The sequence below is a fragment of the Theobroma umbraticum genome, unplaced genomic scaffold (assembly GCF_002168275.2).
Source record: "Theobroma umbraticum cultivar Fairchild unplaced genomic scaffold, ASM216827v3 scaffold_239.0, whole genome shotgun sequence".
NCBI classification, from domain to species: Eukaryota; Viridiplantae; Streptophyta; class Magnoliopsida; order Malvales; family Malvaceae; genus Theobroma; species Theobroma umbraticum.
The window spans coordinates 1,202,012-1,217,307 of NW_018397279.1; the positions used below are offsets into that span (position 1 = coordinate 1,202,012).

Here is a 15,296-nt window from a genome sequence, read left to right on the forward strand (position 1 = left end):
CCAACTGGATAATGCATGAATTCGTTTTAAGCAATCCTCCGGCGAGACAAAGGGCTGGCAAAGATGATATGCGGCTTGATGATTGGGTATTGTGCAGACTTCATAATAGGAACGATACCAAAGCTGGAGCTACTCGACAGGCTACTGATCAAAAACAGGAGGAAGAAAATTATGCAACTACGGTAGCTGAAACTGAAATCCTGGAGCAACAATATGAGAATATCCTTCCACTTCAAATTGAAATTCCAGCAGCCCACGCTGAAATCCTGGAGCAGCAATATGGGAATATCCTTCCACCTCAAACTGAAATTCCCGCTGCTCCAACTGAAATCCTGAAGCAAGAATATGGGAATATCCTTCCACCTCAAACTGAACAGGTTCAACTTCAGGATTTCAATTTGCTGCTGCCACAACAAACTTGTTCAATGCCTCTTTACAATCCATATGATGATTCAACTTCTGGATTTACAAGTTTTCCTGAATCTTTACATCCTATGTGGGAATATCACTCTGCAATATTTCCTTGGCAGGGTGTGCCTGTTTATGGTAATATTATAACAACAGTTGCACCAATAGCAACAATTCCTCCTCCTCAGTTCCAACATTCGGTGGGCCATGATCCTTTGAACATGCATCAGCAGCAGCTATTTTCAGGTGCCCCAAGCATCCATAATCCTTTGAACATGCATCAGCAGCAGCAATTTTCAAGTGTCCCAAACATCCATGATCCTTTGAATATGCTTCATCAGCAGCAGCAATTTTCAGGTGCCCCAAACATCCATAATCCTTTGAACATGCATCAGCAGCAGCAATTTTTAAGTGTCCCAAACATCCATGATCCTTTGAACATGTATCAGCAGCAGCAGCAATTTTCAGGTGCCCCAAACATCCATGATCCTTTGAACATGCAGCAATTTTCAGGCGCCCCAAACATCCATGATCCTTTGAGCATGGATCAGCAGCAGCAGCAATTTTCAGGTGCCCCAAACATCAAGGCTCCTTTGAACATGCATCAGCAGGAGCAGCAATTTTCAGATGCCCCAAGCATTACCGAGTTATTAGCCGCTGATCAATACCTTTTAGATATGGACCATGATGTATAGAGTATTTTTTTTTTCATGGTGTTGCTAATATTCTAGGGTTTTTGTTTTGGCTGATGGATTTGGTTTGAACTTTGGGCAATGGTAGTTATGCCCTTTTCGGACTTATTTTTTTATGTAATTGAGGTTTTGAGGTCTGAAATTACATGCTCGGCTTATTAGGACTTCAGGTTTAGAGCTGATTTTCATCAACTTGACGTACATGTAATCTTTTGCTTTCATAAAAGTGCAATTTCACTTTCCCAAAAGCATAATGGTGAAAAGGTTCATAACAATTAATTTATCAAAAGAAAATGCTACAAAAACCAATCCCTTTCATTCCAATCGAAAAGCAAATTACATGATCAGAATGGCCTCGAAACAAAATGCTTACGAATCAGGACTGTCTATACTCAACGGAGGGGACAGCCACGTATAAAAGGAACCTGCCGTGTACCATCACAACAAATTTGTTTTTCCCTTGTCCCAAAGCTCATCTGCAAAAAAATGGGGTTTTGGATGAACCTCCAATCTCACTTGTCGTCAATCATGTAGCTGCTTCAAATGCACTTCTCTTAGTGTCTGTGCCAATGCCGTCTTCTTCCGAACCGCGGTGCTCCTGTCCATACCTGTAAGATACTCATTGCAAAGGATATGATCCCAACGGCACCCATGGCATAAAACACTTTATAAGGTTCCAAAGCCAGACCAGATAAATAGGAGTATATTCCAGCAATTAGGTAGATGAAATTCAGTCTCACTTCCTGACCCAGGATGCGTGGAAAGGGCAATGAGGAATTTAGCAACGACTCTGAACTAAAGATACCATGAAGGATCAAACAAGTGCAAAGGAATGAATCCAGGAACCTTGGAAAACTCTGATGCATCCCTATTCTCTGCAATCACGCAAAAGGTCCCGTAAGATGATCAAGAAAATAAATAGGATACATTCTGTGAAAAGATCGGAGGGAAAGGAATAGCAATTGGGGAATCTGATACCTGCAACCAAGAAATGAGAGAGGGAACAAACATTAGTGCTGCAAGAAGATGCAGCACCAGTAAGCCATGCCGGTGGTGGAAGGTATCCTCCTGTGTCTGACCATAACTGGAGCTGTTTTCTTTAGAAGGAGAACCAGGCTTGGATGTAAATTGCTGAGACAAATAATTGCCTTCACTTTTGTAATCAGACAATTCCTTTTTCCGTTCATGGCTGCGAATTGAGGCTGTCAAAGAACTGTTGCAAAAAAAAAATGGAATAAAACTTAGAATCACTTGAAGCACATCATCAAAGAAATGAATATTTATAGTATTCACCAAAAGCTACAAAATAAAGTGCATACAACAAATAGGAGGTTGCAAATGCCAAAGTTCCTGACAAGTCCAGAATATGTTCAAACCCACCAATGAAGTATTTAGATGTTTCATTAAAAAGGAACCAATATAATGGTATGGATAGAGTTAACTGGAACTTACTTGCACAGCGAACTATGACAACACAAAGCATGAGACAAGAGCAGTATGAATAGGCCAAGTGCTGGATGTACAAATGTAGACAAAACAATTGCTGCTGATATTGGAATGAATAATGGATTGGCTCTTAGAACCCTTACCACCTGTTTCCAGAATAAACCAAAGACTAAATAACCAAATTGAAGCATCGATTTTGCACATAAAATGAAGACAAAAAGGGATAAACCTTCAACTGCAGGAAATAATTGTATTCAACAACAGACATTCAATTACCCACGCTTCTACAAGCCTTATATACAAGTAGCACCTTTCCATTGTGCAAAAGTGAGAGAACTATGAGTCAAGCCATGATGGAATTGATATATAGTTGAAATGCAGACAATCAACAGAGAGTCACGCAAAGTAAGTATGCTATTTAAGCAGAGTCACACTTCTAAAATTTTGGTAGATGAAAATTGATAATGCACCCAAATAATGACACAGATCTGAGCCACTAAGTAGATATAGGTACTTGAGGCCAAGATTTTACCTTCAATGAAAAGAACTTGGAAGAAAGATTCATAAACCATTGCAGAAATAAAAAGCAAAAATTTCCTTCCCATAGTTGCCACCTGCAATCGATTAAACCTTGCATTTAAAACATAAGGCAGCATCTCAAAATAGACATACCATTCTCTTTCTTTATTTACCAAAAAATGGTACATGACACCTATCTCTAAGAAATCATACCATTCCATCCAAATCCTGAAGAAGATAGCATTCCAGAAATTTATAACAGCAGTTGCAAATAAACTAAGGGAAAGCTGTTTTATTTTTCTCATGCTTATCTTTTTCAATTATCTAAAATGTTCAATTTATATCATTCAAAAAATATATCATCTCGACATTCAGATGTTAATCCAATATGAAAGGTAGAGAGCACACCAACCTCCTCTTTATGAGAACATGTATATAGGCAGCAACATAGAAGACCAACTGGGAAACTAATATCAGTAGAATTACAAACCCATTTGCAAATACGTAGCAAATCATTGACAAAATGGTGAAGCTAAACAATGGAGGAAATGGTTGAGATGTTAGAAAGGAAAAGAACAAGGAAACCAAAATGGGTACTACAGCAAAAGGCAAAAATGGGAATGGTATTTTTAGGTTGGACTCCACAGCTTTCAGTATAGAAGGAATTGGCCTTGCATGTGCTTGTCGCATCAGAGCAAAAAGTATAACAGCGACAGAGAAGCCAACTATCTGCATGAGAAAGTCCAATATCAAGTAAGTACTATAGAGTGCGAGTAGTATAAACCAAAACAGCTGCAGATCATTAGTTCTTTAGAATCTGATATAACAAAATTTTGTTTCTCTTTCTCTTCAATCAAAGACCTAAGAGATAACCATAAAATACATGATTTGCATAAAATGCACAAATTGGGAGGGTGTCACTTATCAATTTGCTTCAGCACATGTAACTTCTAAATTGGAATTTCCTTTCATTTATGAGTTCGGAGCAGTATAACAGTGACATTTACATAATGAGGGTGCATATACCCAACAATCTTCCAGCAAGTATTGGCTGTTATACAACTTAAGATTAAATTGCTTCCAATAGTTTCATCACCAAAACTCATTTCCTAGAGAAATCTCTTGGACTTCATTGGATTCTGTTGAGAATCCTCACCATGAGCTGCTTTTAATTACAGCTCAGAATATCTTTTCTTTTTTAGTTTCCTTGGGAAAGAGTTCCTTCTTGTGAGTGGCTACTGTCAGAAGTATCTAGAGGATAAAGCCGTTCACAAATTGTTGTAGGTTGAGTGTAACACCTAATTTCAAAGCCAATGGGTGCACGGTGGTTCATTCAAATGTCAATGACTACAGTATATCATTGTAACACCAAAATCATATTGCACAACATCTTCACCCAAGTGAACTCACCTAGAGATAATAGCATTTCAAAGCAACATCTGCCAGTTAATTTCTAATCATAATAGCATTTTTTGGAACTAATAGAAACTAGTATTCAAATTTAGAAGAAACCAGGAAATAAACATAATAGTAAGAGTTGGCAAGCATGAGGTTTAGATTTATCACCTGCGAACTATATAGAAGCAAAAATCTGCTGGCCACTGTAGTTACAGAAACAGCTATGCTTGCCTTATATGAACAATGTGGGTCAAGCTGCAAGTGATATCAGGAAGAAAAAGAGCTTTGATTGTTAAGAACAGAACAGAAATTTGAAAGCAACAGTCGAGAGGAAGAAAAGATGTGATTTGTTACCAGTAAGAGAACAGTGGTTTTCTCTGTCCCAGTAGAAGCCCAAAGTGCTGGGGATGAATCAACAACAAGAGTCTCACTGTACAAATTTGGAAATACGTGAAGACCTGATGTGGGATCCCAAGCAAGTGCTACAGGTGGGAAACAGCGCAGCTTGCAAAGCTCTGGATGGCTCAGCAGAAAAGAGAAAGGAAAACTAATGAATACAGAAACAGCCAGAGTATATCCAGCAATCCTAAACTATAGCAAACATTGGATAACTTAATTGTGGCCCCAGGCTCCACAAGCGCAAAGTGGCAAGCATAACATTAAGGAGATCAAACAAACTTCTAGAACTTCATGATTGCAATGGATACAGGAAAACATTATGATTCTTACTAGTGTTTTCCATATCTCCAGCTTCATCAAGAAGCCCAGAATCTTTTATTCCACAGCCAGCAGTTTTCAAAGAGAAGATAACAGGCAAAAGGCCTAAACTAATTGCAAATGACAGATTGAAAGCAAGTGGGTGGTCCTCCTTCAACAATACATCCTGCACAACATTGAAACTATTCATCATTGTGGAAGAAACTACATTAAACAGGCCCTGTTCAAGTTTTCAAACCATAGAAAAGTAAACTGGCTGGCGTATAGATATTTACCTTATGTGAATGAGTTGCCAGAAGCATCGATATAGGAGAGAACTCTATCTCCCCTTCGTCTGGATTAAAGAATTGCCCAACTGCCATGGAAGTGGCTGGCGGAGGCCTCCCTGAAATAGTCTGAGCACCACAAAGTCACTGCACACAATTACTAAATTATTTGAACTATATGTTAAATAAGAGAGGAACACTACCATTTCAAAAAATTCAAAACAGCAAAATGCAAATACGAAGAAGCATAACATTGAGGCATACAACAAACACATGCACCATTCTCATGTATTGCAACAATTATTATTGTGAATCTTAGGGATCAAGATATTCCGGTGACCAAAGAAATTTGTGGCATGAGTTGAGGATAAAGGGTTCTAGAACCAATAATGGAACATGAATACTAAGGTTTGATCTTTGAATAGGCTGAAAATTTGATAGGCTCCAACATAGACTGAAAATTGGAAAAAACAAAGAAAATTGTAATTACTAAAAAGTGCCTGCATACATCCTCCTTTTAGATGTTGGCAATTTAGCTTTCTACTCTTTTACTGTTATGGGAAAATGCATTTCAAATTATGGATAGCTAATGACCACAGCTACCAATAGTCAATCAAAAGTAAAAGAATCTGATAGTTTCTTGATTATGCTTATAAAGGACATGAAGAACTAATGGCAACAATACCGGACGAGGGGCAACTGAGATAGTCAGGAATCTGAAACCATGCATTTCCTCAGGACCCAAATGAAGTACCGCGGATGGAGGTGCTTGCTCAGTCTGACTGCCAGGCTCAATCTGATAAGCAATGTATATAAAAATAGGAGGGTCAATGTCAACCAAACTATTCATGTAATCAGAAGGCCCAATAAGTTATTGTTCCAATGACAACAAAATTACTAACTAAATTTGCTATTGACATGACTTTAAACCTCCCACAGACTATTCGAGTTTTACATATAAAAGATAGAAAAAACCTACTACAAACTCATAACAGGTTATTAGAGCAAACATTAGCTAGTGCATGAACACTAATATCCCCCTAATAATAACTTTAAAAAGTAGAGTACTTAGTACCTGCCTTGGTGCTGGTCCTGCAGGAATTTGCACCATCTTTGATGTCACTTCCAGAACCCTTTTACCAGCAGGCAAGCCTGAAGATGATTTCCCCTTTTGAGGCCATAGATGAATTCGGACTCCAGAACAAGGAGCAAGGTTTGTCACAAATATGAAGTGGCTTTTGCCATTGGACCCCTATGCATAGAAGCAAACACTGAGCAATCTCAGCATTGTCTAGAAGGACATAATATATAAGAAGAAGGGCAAAAGGAATTATTTTCTATTTGGGGCAAGGGTTTTTTTTTTTTTTTGGGGTGTCAAAGGATTTTTAAACTGATACTAAACAAGTAACAGAGGTGCAACATTAGTAAAATTTTGCAGTTTAGAAATAAGTTCTTCCTCCAGGAGATATAAATTCAGAGCAACAAACGCTTAGACATTGCTTACACAAAAATCAAATGAAAGAAAAAAACTAAACATTTGTTGATGTGATATAAAGAATATAAATGAAATAAACCAATTCTTTGAAAAATGTAGAATAGCATCTTCATAAGCTCACCAATTTCTCTATGTCCAACCACCGCCTTCTCCCATCCATGGCCAAAACGGTGACGGTTGTTGTCTGAATATACAAATCCCTCTCAAGGCCATCATCACTCCAATGGACACTGCTAGGGCAGTCAAATAAGGTATGCACTTGGGAACCTGCAAGCATGACATAACATGTCATGATCAATCATTCTGGAATTATATTTTGACTATAAAATTCAAGGAGCAATTCTAGTTCAACCATCTACTAATAATTTCTTTATGAGGGCCAGGATAATTATCATATAGAAATATTTCTAGCAAAGGAATTTACTAAAATTTTCATAGAACATAAAACTGGAACACAAATGTCCCAATAGACAGATAATACCAGCAGTGTCTTTTACATCCTTCACAGGAACATGACTTGACCAGGATGACTGTGATTGCATCTTCCAGTTGAAACTTTGCGGAATTCCACTACGAAGCATCCTTGTAAATATTTCAAGTCTTTGTCGAGTGTCAGACAAAGGCTGCCCTGTTCTGGAGTCTATCAAACTAAGGAGAGTATGTGACACCTACATGAAACATTTACGTTCAAAACCATCATGAAAACATTGTGCTTTGAAAGGCTGAAGCATTGCCTTGATGTGGACACACCTCACCATCAAAACGGAAGTTCCTAGTTCAAATTTCTTAACCAACTTAACTATCCAAAGGAAAAAAAAAAAAGTGTTCAGGAAAGAGATTCCACTTACTTGCACAACTAGTTGATTACACCACAAAATAGCTTGATGTTCCATAGATAGCCATACATTTTTCATGCTTGCACTGCTTATCATAAATCCATGAGTGGGCGGCACAATACCGTCAAGTGATTCTAATTTTGAGCGTACCTTTGGTCATCAAGGAGAAAATTGAGGATATATGTAAGAAAGATTCAACATTTCACACGAGATATATTCACAATGAATCCATACAGCACCATTTTTCTTTTTACACAAGCAAACATTCTAATCAAACTACACTGCAGCATAAAAGTTGAAGACATACCTGATAATCATTATAACCACCAGAAATGGAAACAACAACCACATGAGAAATTGCTGGACCAGACACATAATGCCCTGTGTGAGTGGCTTGAACCTCATAACCCTTTCTCCATTCTTGATTTATACTTGCATAGTAATGACCTAGGGATGGTTGCAACGCCACAGGAGGTGATCTGGATGGAAATAGCAAATTCTTAAAGGGAAAACACTAAGTTTTAATCAAAAAGATAGATAATGATCCATAAAGAGCTCACTGGTGGGGGCTTGAAAGAGTGAGAATAGTCTCAACTGCTGATTTCCTTAGATGTGGGTGGATGGTTGCAGCTCTAGCAACAAAACCACCCATAGAGTGGCCAATCAATATGACACTTTTGGGCAACCTACCAGTGGTTGCAGCACCCTCTCTTTCCCGAGCACCACGGGATTCTTTGTATTGATCCAAAATCTGCAAGAAAAGGCCTAGTAATGGTGAACCTTTCAAAGATAAAATGAAGCAAAAGTTATTTTTTTTAAGGCCAGGCGTGACAGTGTCAAACAAACATGGCAATCTTTGATATGATAAAATGTAGAGCTTCAGCATTTGATTGCCTAAGCCAGACAAGGTTGTTAAATAGAATCTTATTTAATTGGAACATAATAAAAAGAATTTGGACATCAGACGTGTTTTATTTAAACCTTACTTTCAACATAGAGCATTTCCTCTTGGATCTCATTCCATAATCTTTTTACAGTGGACATACTTACATCTGTCACTTCCGCAAAAAAGATTTAGTCCATTTATCTTATTAAGTACTTTATCTCTGTGCAATACTGAAAACATATTAAGTGAAAACTGCATCCTCAGATAGCCATGTATAAAACATTCAAGGTTCTATATCAAACGGTTAGGAATTAAAACTATCACTGAGTTCATACACTGTCAAATAAAAGAGTTCAAAAGGTAAAAGTGATACCCTATGAATAGCATATACAACATATTCAGTGTGCTCTTCGAGTATCCGACCATCCATTGCAGAATGTTCACCCTCAAGATCCACAGCAAACCAATCTAGCCTGTTAGCATATTGGTTGGGTAATTGAAAGTCAGCCACATCCACATTCCCTCCCTCCTCAGAAGTTAGATAAGCTTCTCTATAAAATGTACGTTCAAGTGGACCTCCTTGATAAGCTCTATCAGATTCAGCTGCCAAGGAGCGCACCTGTAAGACGGACAAAAGCTTGTGAAGAGCAGTACATAATTTTGAAGCCACTAACAAACCAAACAGCATACTTATGAGTTCTTGCCTATCTACAACAAAACACACTGACAATAAAAGCAAAGGTAAAAAGAGGACCTTGCCTGTTTGTAGCTGCCACCATTGCCTGGAATAAAAAGAACCGGAATTCCATTTAGGTTCTTCAAGTGTTCCTTAAAATCAATTTTTCTCCAACCTTCATGGTACAAATACAACCCGTACTTTGCAGACAAGACGCCCTCTGTGCTGGAAATCGGGATATATGTCGGATACATATATGTCATAATACATCCGCTCGATACAGGCTTCAATAAACCATACAACGCAGCTACACCAACCCATATCACCGCAATCACAAGCATCATAGCCCTCAAACTAGGCCTAAACCCTCGCATTCTCGAATCCTCATTTTTGTTATTATTCCGTCTCTCATTTTCCATATTATTCAACATTCACTACACAAAAAATATATAAAATATTAAAAAAAATTAAAATCAGCCCTAAGAATATCAAATTTGAATGAACAAACAAATTTTTAACCTACAAACACTTAAAAAGTTTATTAGCTTAATTATCAGCAGATCTACTGTAGAAAACTACTTTTAACTAAATTAAGCTTACTTAATCAACTTAATTAGAGATAAATTAAAAAAAAAAGGCGAAATAAAAATTCAAAAGTTAAAAGTTAGCTTGAGAAGCTAAAGCTTAAAAGCTTAGAAAGAAGCTAAAAGAAGCTTTCTCAAAATCACGTAAAAGTTGATCTGATTTGAAGATAAAAGATTCCAGAAAGGTTGGAGAAGTAGAATGTGGAGGGGAAACCTGATCAGAGATGAAATCAAACGTCGTCGTTCCAAGTGTGAGAAGATCAAAGTCGAAGAGAGAGCATGAGCCCGTTCGCTTTCTGTTGAAAGGAGAACGAAGATGGAAAGATGAAGAAATGTACTAGATTTGGGCTGGGTGGGTTTTTGGATCTGGGCCCTGGTTAACTCCTGGCGGATTGGGAGTTTTTGGGCTTTGACCAGAATGACCTGGGCTGTAAATGGGCCCAGCTTTAGCTATGGTGGATCACTGGATCTGTCTTTTATGGGTTTCAGCAAACAACAAAACTTTAGGAAAGAATTAATTTTTTTTTTAATAAAAAAAATTTTGTTTGGTTGATATTTTTATTTTTTATATTTTTTATGAAAAATAATAAAAATAGTAAAAATTAAAATCAAATTTAAAAAATAATATTATTAATCAAACAAAGCTTAAAGAAACATTGTTATTATTAATTACTCATAATTTACTTCGACCTTGTTAACATCATTCTTTTTTATTAATTAATGATCCATCAGAATTTCATCAAACAATCTGTAAACCATGGTAACAATGAAATGGAATGCAATGAATTTCTATGTTGTATGTTGAAATAAATAATTAACATGGGTGCATATCAACTATGAAAGAGTAACGAAGATTGTTGTTACTTAATTGATGATATCCCTAAACCTAATTGCTTGGACCAAATTTTGGGTTTCCAATTTTCTAGAGCTTGGATTGAATCAGGATGGGTTTGAGTTTTAAGATAATCATGAATCATGTAGTCGTTGCTCATGAAAGAGTAGGTACTGAAGCCAAAAAAAGAAGACCCAATTAACCAGAGAACGAGTTGCAGGGAACATACATAGGTTGTTTACAAAGAACTCAGAACTAGTGGACTACAAAGGTTACAACCTTTGTGTTGTAACTAGTAACAATTGACATGATTATTTGTGTCGGTGGCATTGGTTAAGAACAACAATGAAGAAGCTTTGAAAGGTTATATTGGCGGGCCTCTGGTGCGAATGTTAATGGCTCTAGATGCCATTGCTCTCAAATTTGCTCTAGCTAAGGAAAGAGGGGTTCTTGATTGCTGTGAGTCCCTCTAAAAGACTCCATGAACGCTTCTCGTTGCAACCTTAAAGCTAATGCAGCATCCTCATCTTGGCTTGGCGTTTCTCTTCTTCTCCTGGTGCTTGCATCCGTGCTTACTAACAGTGAAAGAGATTGCAGCCTCAAAGCCAATGCAGCATCATAATCTTGGCTCATCACTCCTCTTTTCCTCAGACTTGCATCTCTGGTACTGGTAGAGACCATTGGAGGTCTAGTACTTCGAGTTCTTCTGGTACTACGAGTTCCACTCTCTGGACTTTGACGCTCAACTTTCCTGCCATTTAAGGCTCCAGCAGCCTTCCCTGCTTCAACCTCTTGGGGAAACAAAAGCTGTATTGTATTCCAAAGAACCGTGTTCACAGTGCAAGAACGATTTTAGTGCAAAAGTTCATTGCAATGATGCTAATCAATTAATTTACTGCTGGGGCTGGTTTTACCTTATTAGCTGCCTAAACTTTGGGCATTTCTTCCCACATTTATCTGCGGCTCATCTCAAACATTTATCTGCCTAAACTTTGGTTCGTTTACTTCTGATTTCTTCTCCTCATTCACATTGATTCCTTGTTCCATTAACTGTTTCCACTCTCTAGGCAACATTATTATGCAACAAAAATCAATTTTCTTGCCTCCTTTTACTCTTCTCAACAAACAAAAGAATTCCAAGAAGCAAACAGAAAATGAATTACCTTGTTTTGAAGTTCCTTCCTCATCGAGCTTTAAAGGAGTAATAGGAGTTGAAACAGGGCTCCTTCTCTGAGCCCTACGTTTCCTGAAAAACAAAACCATGAAGAAATAATAAAATAAAAAATAAAAAGAAACAGTAAAAGCCTATAAAAATTTTGGGATTATTAATTACCTTCTTGAAGTGGTGGAAGGTGGAGTCTTGAAAATCAAATCAGAGCGTTTCTTGTGCTTAGATTGTCGATCAGGGGTGTCTTCAACTACGAGACTAGCAACGAGAAGGGCTTCCTCGTCCCAACCAGCCATGGCTGCCACGGACTTGAATCTGGGACTAAACAAGGAATCAACTTTTTGGCTATTTTAAATCAGAATTGCTTGCTTGGATCTTGTGGGGTTTGTTTTGGTTCTCCTCTCACCATTTTCTTGGACTTTCTTTCTGGGTTTACTCAGAAGGAAAAGAAAAAAAAAACGCTTCTCTTCCTCGTATGGAAGGCTTATAGGGAAAACTAAACAGTGGTCCCAACGGTCAAATTTTTCGAATTTGGTTTTGAGCTGTCGGCTTTTACAACGGCTATACTCTCGTGCCTGAACGTAATTAGTCATTTTTAAATAAGTCTTGGGCCTTGAAGGCTCGTAAAGAAACAAAAATCTAACAATAAGAAAATTTTTATTTACAGAAAAGAAACGAATTAATCCACTTTCTACATCAATATTCTCATCATAATTGGAATGATGAAAAGAAAACAAGACCTTATAGTGTCCACTCTGTGCCTTCTCCTGCGCTGTCTACTCTTCTTTTCTTTTATCAAACTAAACGCTGTTTTCCATCATTTGCATCCTGCCATGGCAGAAGTAAAGTTATTGGGTTGACAAAGTTTTGCAAAACCCTATCTCTAAGCCCAGTGTCCAGGACCTCACAGAACCGACTCGACCAATCAACAGGTTCAACAGCTTTCGTCCCCAGCCCGGGGGCTCGATCTTTGGACCCTACGTTCTGCTCATCTTTCCAATCGGCAACGTACGTAGCTACCCTCCTATAAAACTTCTCCTTGAACACTTCCCAAACTTGGTACTTGTAATGATTCACAACCATCATCGTTTTATCAACATCTAGAAACCTAAAACCATCCATCAAATGAAAATGGTGCACCACGTTGATTAACGTGGAATTCAATGCCTCCGGCCTAACTATACTCTTGTGCCTCTCGGGGGCCGTCATCCGACATGTGTACCCCACCATCACACCTTGTCGAGGCACGTGTCTGAGCCCTGACGGTCCGAAACTATAACACGAGACACGCATTTCACCAATAGGAATATGCCCTGCTTCGGCATCCGAACTACTTGTTCTCGAGCTTAAATTCCTAAGCACAGCTTGTAACGTTAACCCCGATGGCAAGTGGAAAAACTCATCTACATCAATAAATCCAACCCAATCACAAGAACTTCTAGATCTCAAGGCACAATGAGCAAACCCTGCTTCTTGTGTCTTGATCCAAGGCCAGATGTGTCGAGAAATGTTATAGTTGGCATCGGATAACGACTCGATGACACTATCCGTGTCATCGTCGCTGTTGTTATCGTATATGTACCAACGTTGTACGCCGATTTGAGCATGGTAAATAACCCATTCTTTCAAAAACCTTGCTTGGTTACGTGCCATAGTGCAAATGCACATTTCGTGTAGTTTTCGGGCGGGTACTGGCTGTAGACCCGGACCTACCAAGTGCCCCAATCGGGCTATGGAAGGTAATAATCCATTGCCCTTGATCCTAATTGAAACCTTAACAGAGCCATTGACCTTTTGTTGACCGTTCAAAACGCTCAAAGGGGTTTTGCACCGTACGATCTCTTGAGCAATTGATAAAACTTCTGATCTTAACACTAAATTCAACCTGCTAAAATCCCAGCCGAACACGCACTCAAATCTTGACGCACTGGAAACTCTTTCTGGCCGTAGATTAAGCCCCTTGACAAAAAGGAGTGTAGTATTATCCTTATCAATCAAAGCCTCGTAAGCAAGAGTGTCCCACCGATGACTGGGGCCAGCTGGGATGACCCCATTTGACTTTGAGGCAACCGTTACGATCAACCCACGTGGACTACCGGGACACCAGACGATCTGCTCACTGACCTGAACGGAATCAACACGAGCTGGCGGCTTCTTCAGCCGCGGCTCGGATGAGTTATTATCAGCCGAGAGGTAAATGCAAAGAAGTTCTTCTTTGGTAAATAAACGAGCCCGTGGAGGGTATTCTAGGAAAAGTATCACTTGATCTGGAAACAAAACGGTTTCGCGAATTGAAAGTACCGGAACTACCGGAAATTCGTTGGAGACGACGGCGTTAATGGTTGAGGTTTGGCGAGTGGACCCCAACACAGGATGAAACGTTTCTGTTAAAAAAATAGATATTTAAACAAGATTATCAATAAATAATAATAAAATTTTTACTACTGATAAATTAATTACTACGTTATATAAAATTGGAAGAAAATAGCTAAATGGATTGAAAACCAATTGATTAAACTACCTCCAAAAAAAAGTCGAAAGGTGGAGAAGGAGAAGCCAGTTAAGAGAACGCAAGAGACGACGACGACGGCAGTGAACCAGAAGAACCTGCTCCATGAAACGACGTCGTGCTTCCTACGATCCCTCATGGATGCTGCGCTCTTTTCAAAACCAATGAAAGACAATCGAAAATCTGGTCATTCATCTGTGTCTTCGGCTCAGAAATCGCTGGTCTTTAAATCCAAAAACTTTCTTTTCTATTTGTTTGGATTTTCTTGGAAGTACTCGAAAACTCAAAGGAAAAGAAATGGAGATAGGAAAGTGAAATTGGAAAAGAAAGAAAGAGAGAGAAATTCTGGGAAAGAAGAGAGGCTGCTATCGAAATCATGCTTTGGCTTTTCGACCGTTCGTGTCGGTTTATATTCGGTCGTCATCTCCTCCGTTTTTTCAGAGATGTTCCTGTGTGTTTCACGGTTCATCTTGTTTTTTTTACCTCACCGACTGAGTACCAATCAACTTCTGCCACTTCATCTTCGTATCGTAAAAGTAAAACGGCTATTTAATTTACTCATTTCAACGTGCCGTTGATTTATATAAATTGCTACTGTGAATAATTTGTGAATAATTAATATTTATTGTACGTTATGTTAATATTTATTTTTTATTTATTTTAAAATAATAATTATATATAAAATATAAATATTTTGGAGGTATAAAATATTTTTATTTTCAAATTAGATATTTTTTATTAATATTGATAATAAATAATATTTAAAATGATCGTTTATAATTATAATGAATAAAAATATTCATTTTTCTCAATTCAAAAATTTTTCAACATTTTTATTTTTATATATATTATTGATCAGCATTT

At 38.0% G+C, this 15,296-nt stretch overlaps 2 protein-coding genes and 1 long non-coding RNA gene across 5 annotated transcripts; all 3 read right to left on the bottom strand.

The window, feature by feature from the left end:
* Positions 1-1,354: 1,354 nt before the first annotated feature.
* Positions 1,355-10,261, bottom strand: LOC110427851 (phosphatidylinositol deacylase). Of its 2 annotated transcripts, XM_021443479.1 has the most exons (19): positions 10,138-10,261; positions 9,423-9,773; positions 9,037-9,282; positions 8,338-8,528; positions 8,085-8,256; positions 7,790-7,927; positions 7,423-7,609; positions 7,063-7,208; positions 6,522-6,698; positions 6,132-6,242; positions 5,456-5,575; positions 5,193-5,346; positions 4,818-4,978; positions 4,632-4,718; positions 3,478-3,794; positions 3,079-3,160; positions 2,553-2,692; positions 2,079-2,313; positions 1,355-1,975 (listed from the first exon to the last, which is right to left on the bottom strand). In XM_021443479.1, exons 2-19 carry the CDS (start codon positions 9,768-9,770, stop codon positions 1,655-1,657), a joined length of 3,333 nt encoding a protein of 1,110 aa, XP_021299154.1. In that variant the 5' UTR covers positions 9,771-9,773; positions 10,138-10,261; the 3' UTR covers positions 1,355-1,654. The 2 variants fall into 2 exon arrangements, with proteins under 2 accessions (XP_021299154.1, XP_021299155.1); XM_021443480.1 differs by lacking the exon at positions 10,138-10,261 and having other exon boundaries at positions 9,418-9,557.
* Positions 10,262-11,669: 1,408 nt separating this feature from the next.
* Positions 11,670-12,223, bottom strand: LOC110427925 (uncharacterized). Its single transcript, XR_016352132.1, has 3 exons — positions 12,089-12,223; positions 11,919-12,001; positions 11,670-11,818 (listed from the first exon to the last, which is right to left on the bottom strand). It is a non-coding gene; the product is annotated as an uncharacterized LOC110427925 (long non-coding RNA).
* A 137-nt stretch (positions 12,224-12,360) lies between these two features.
* Positions 12,361-15,055, bottom strand: LOC110427924 (glycosyltransferase family 92 protein RCOM_0530710-like). Of its 2 annotated transcripts, XR_016352131.1 has the most exons (3): positions 14,445-15,055; positions 12,664-14,307; positions 12,361-12,498 (listed from the first exon to the last, which is right to left on the bottom strand). XR_016352131.1 is itself a non-coding variant. In XM_021443566.2 (2 exons), exons 1-2 carry the CDS (start codon positions 14,569-14,571, stop codon positions 12,719-12,721), a joined length of 1,716 nt encoding a protein of 571 aa, XP_021299241.2. In that variant the 5' UTR covers positions 14,572-15,055; the 3' UTR covers positions 12,564-12,718. The 2 variants fall into 2 exon arrangements, 1 of the variants encoding a protein (XP_021299241.2); XM_021443566.2 differs by lacking the exon at positions 12,361-12,498 and having other exon boundaries at positions 12,564-14,307.
* Between the last annotated feature and the right edge of the window lie 241 nt (positions 15,056-15,296).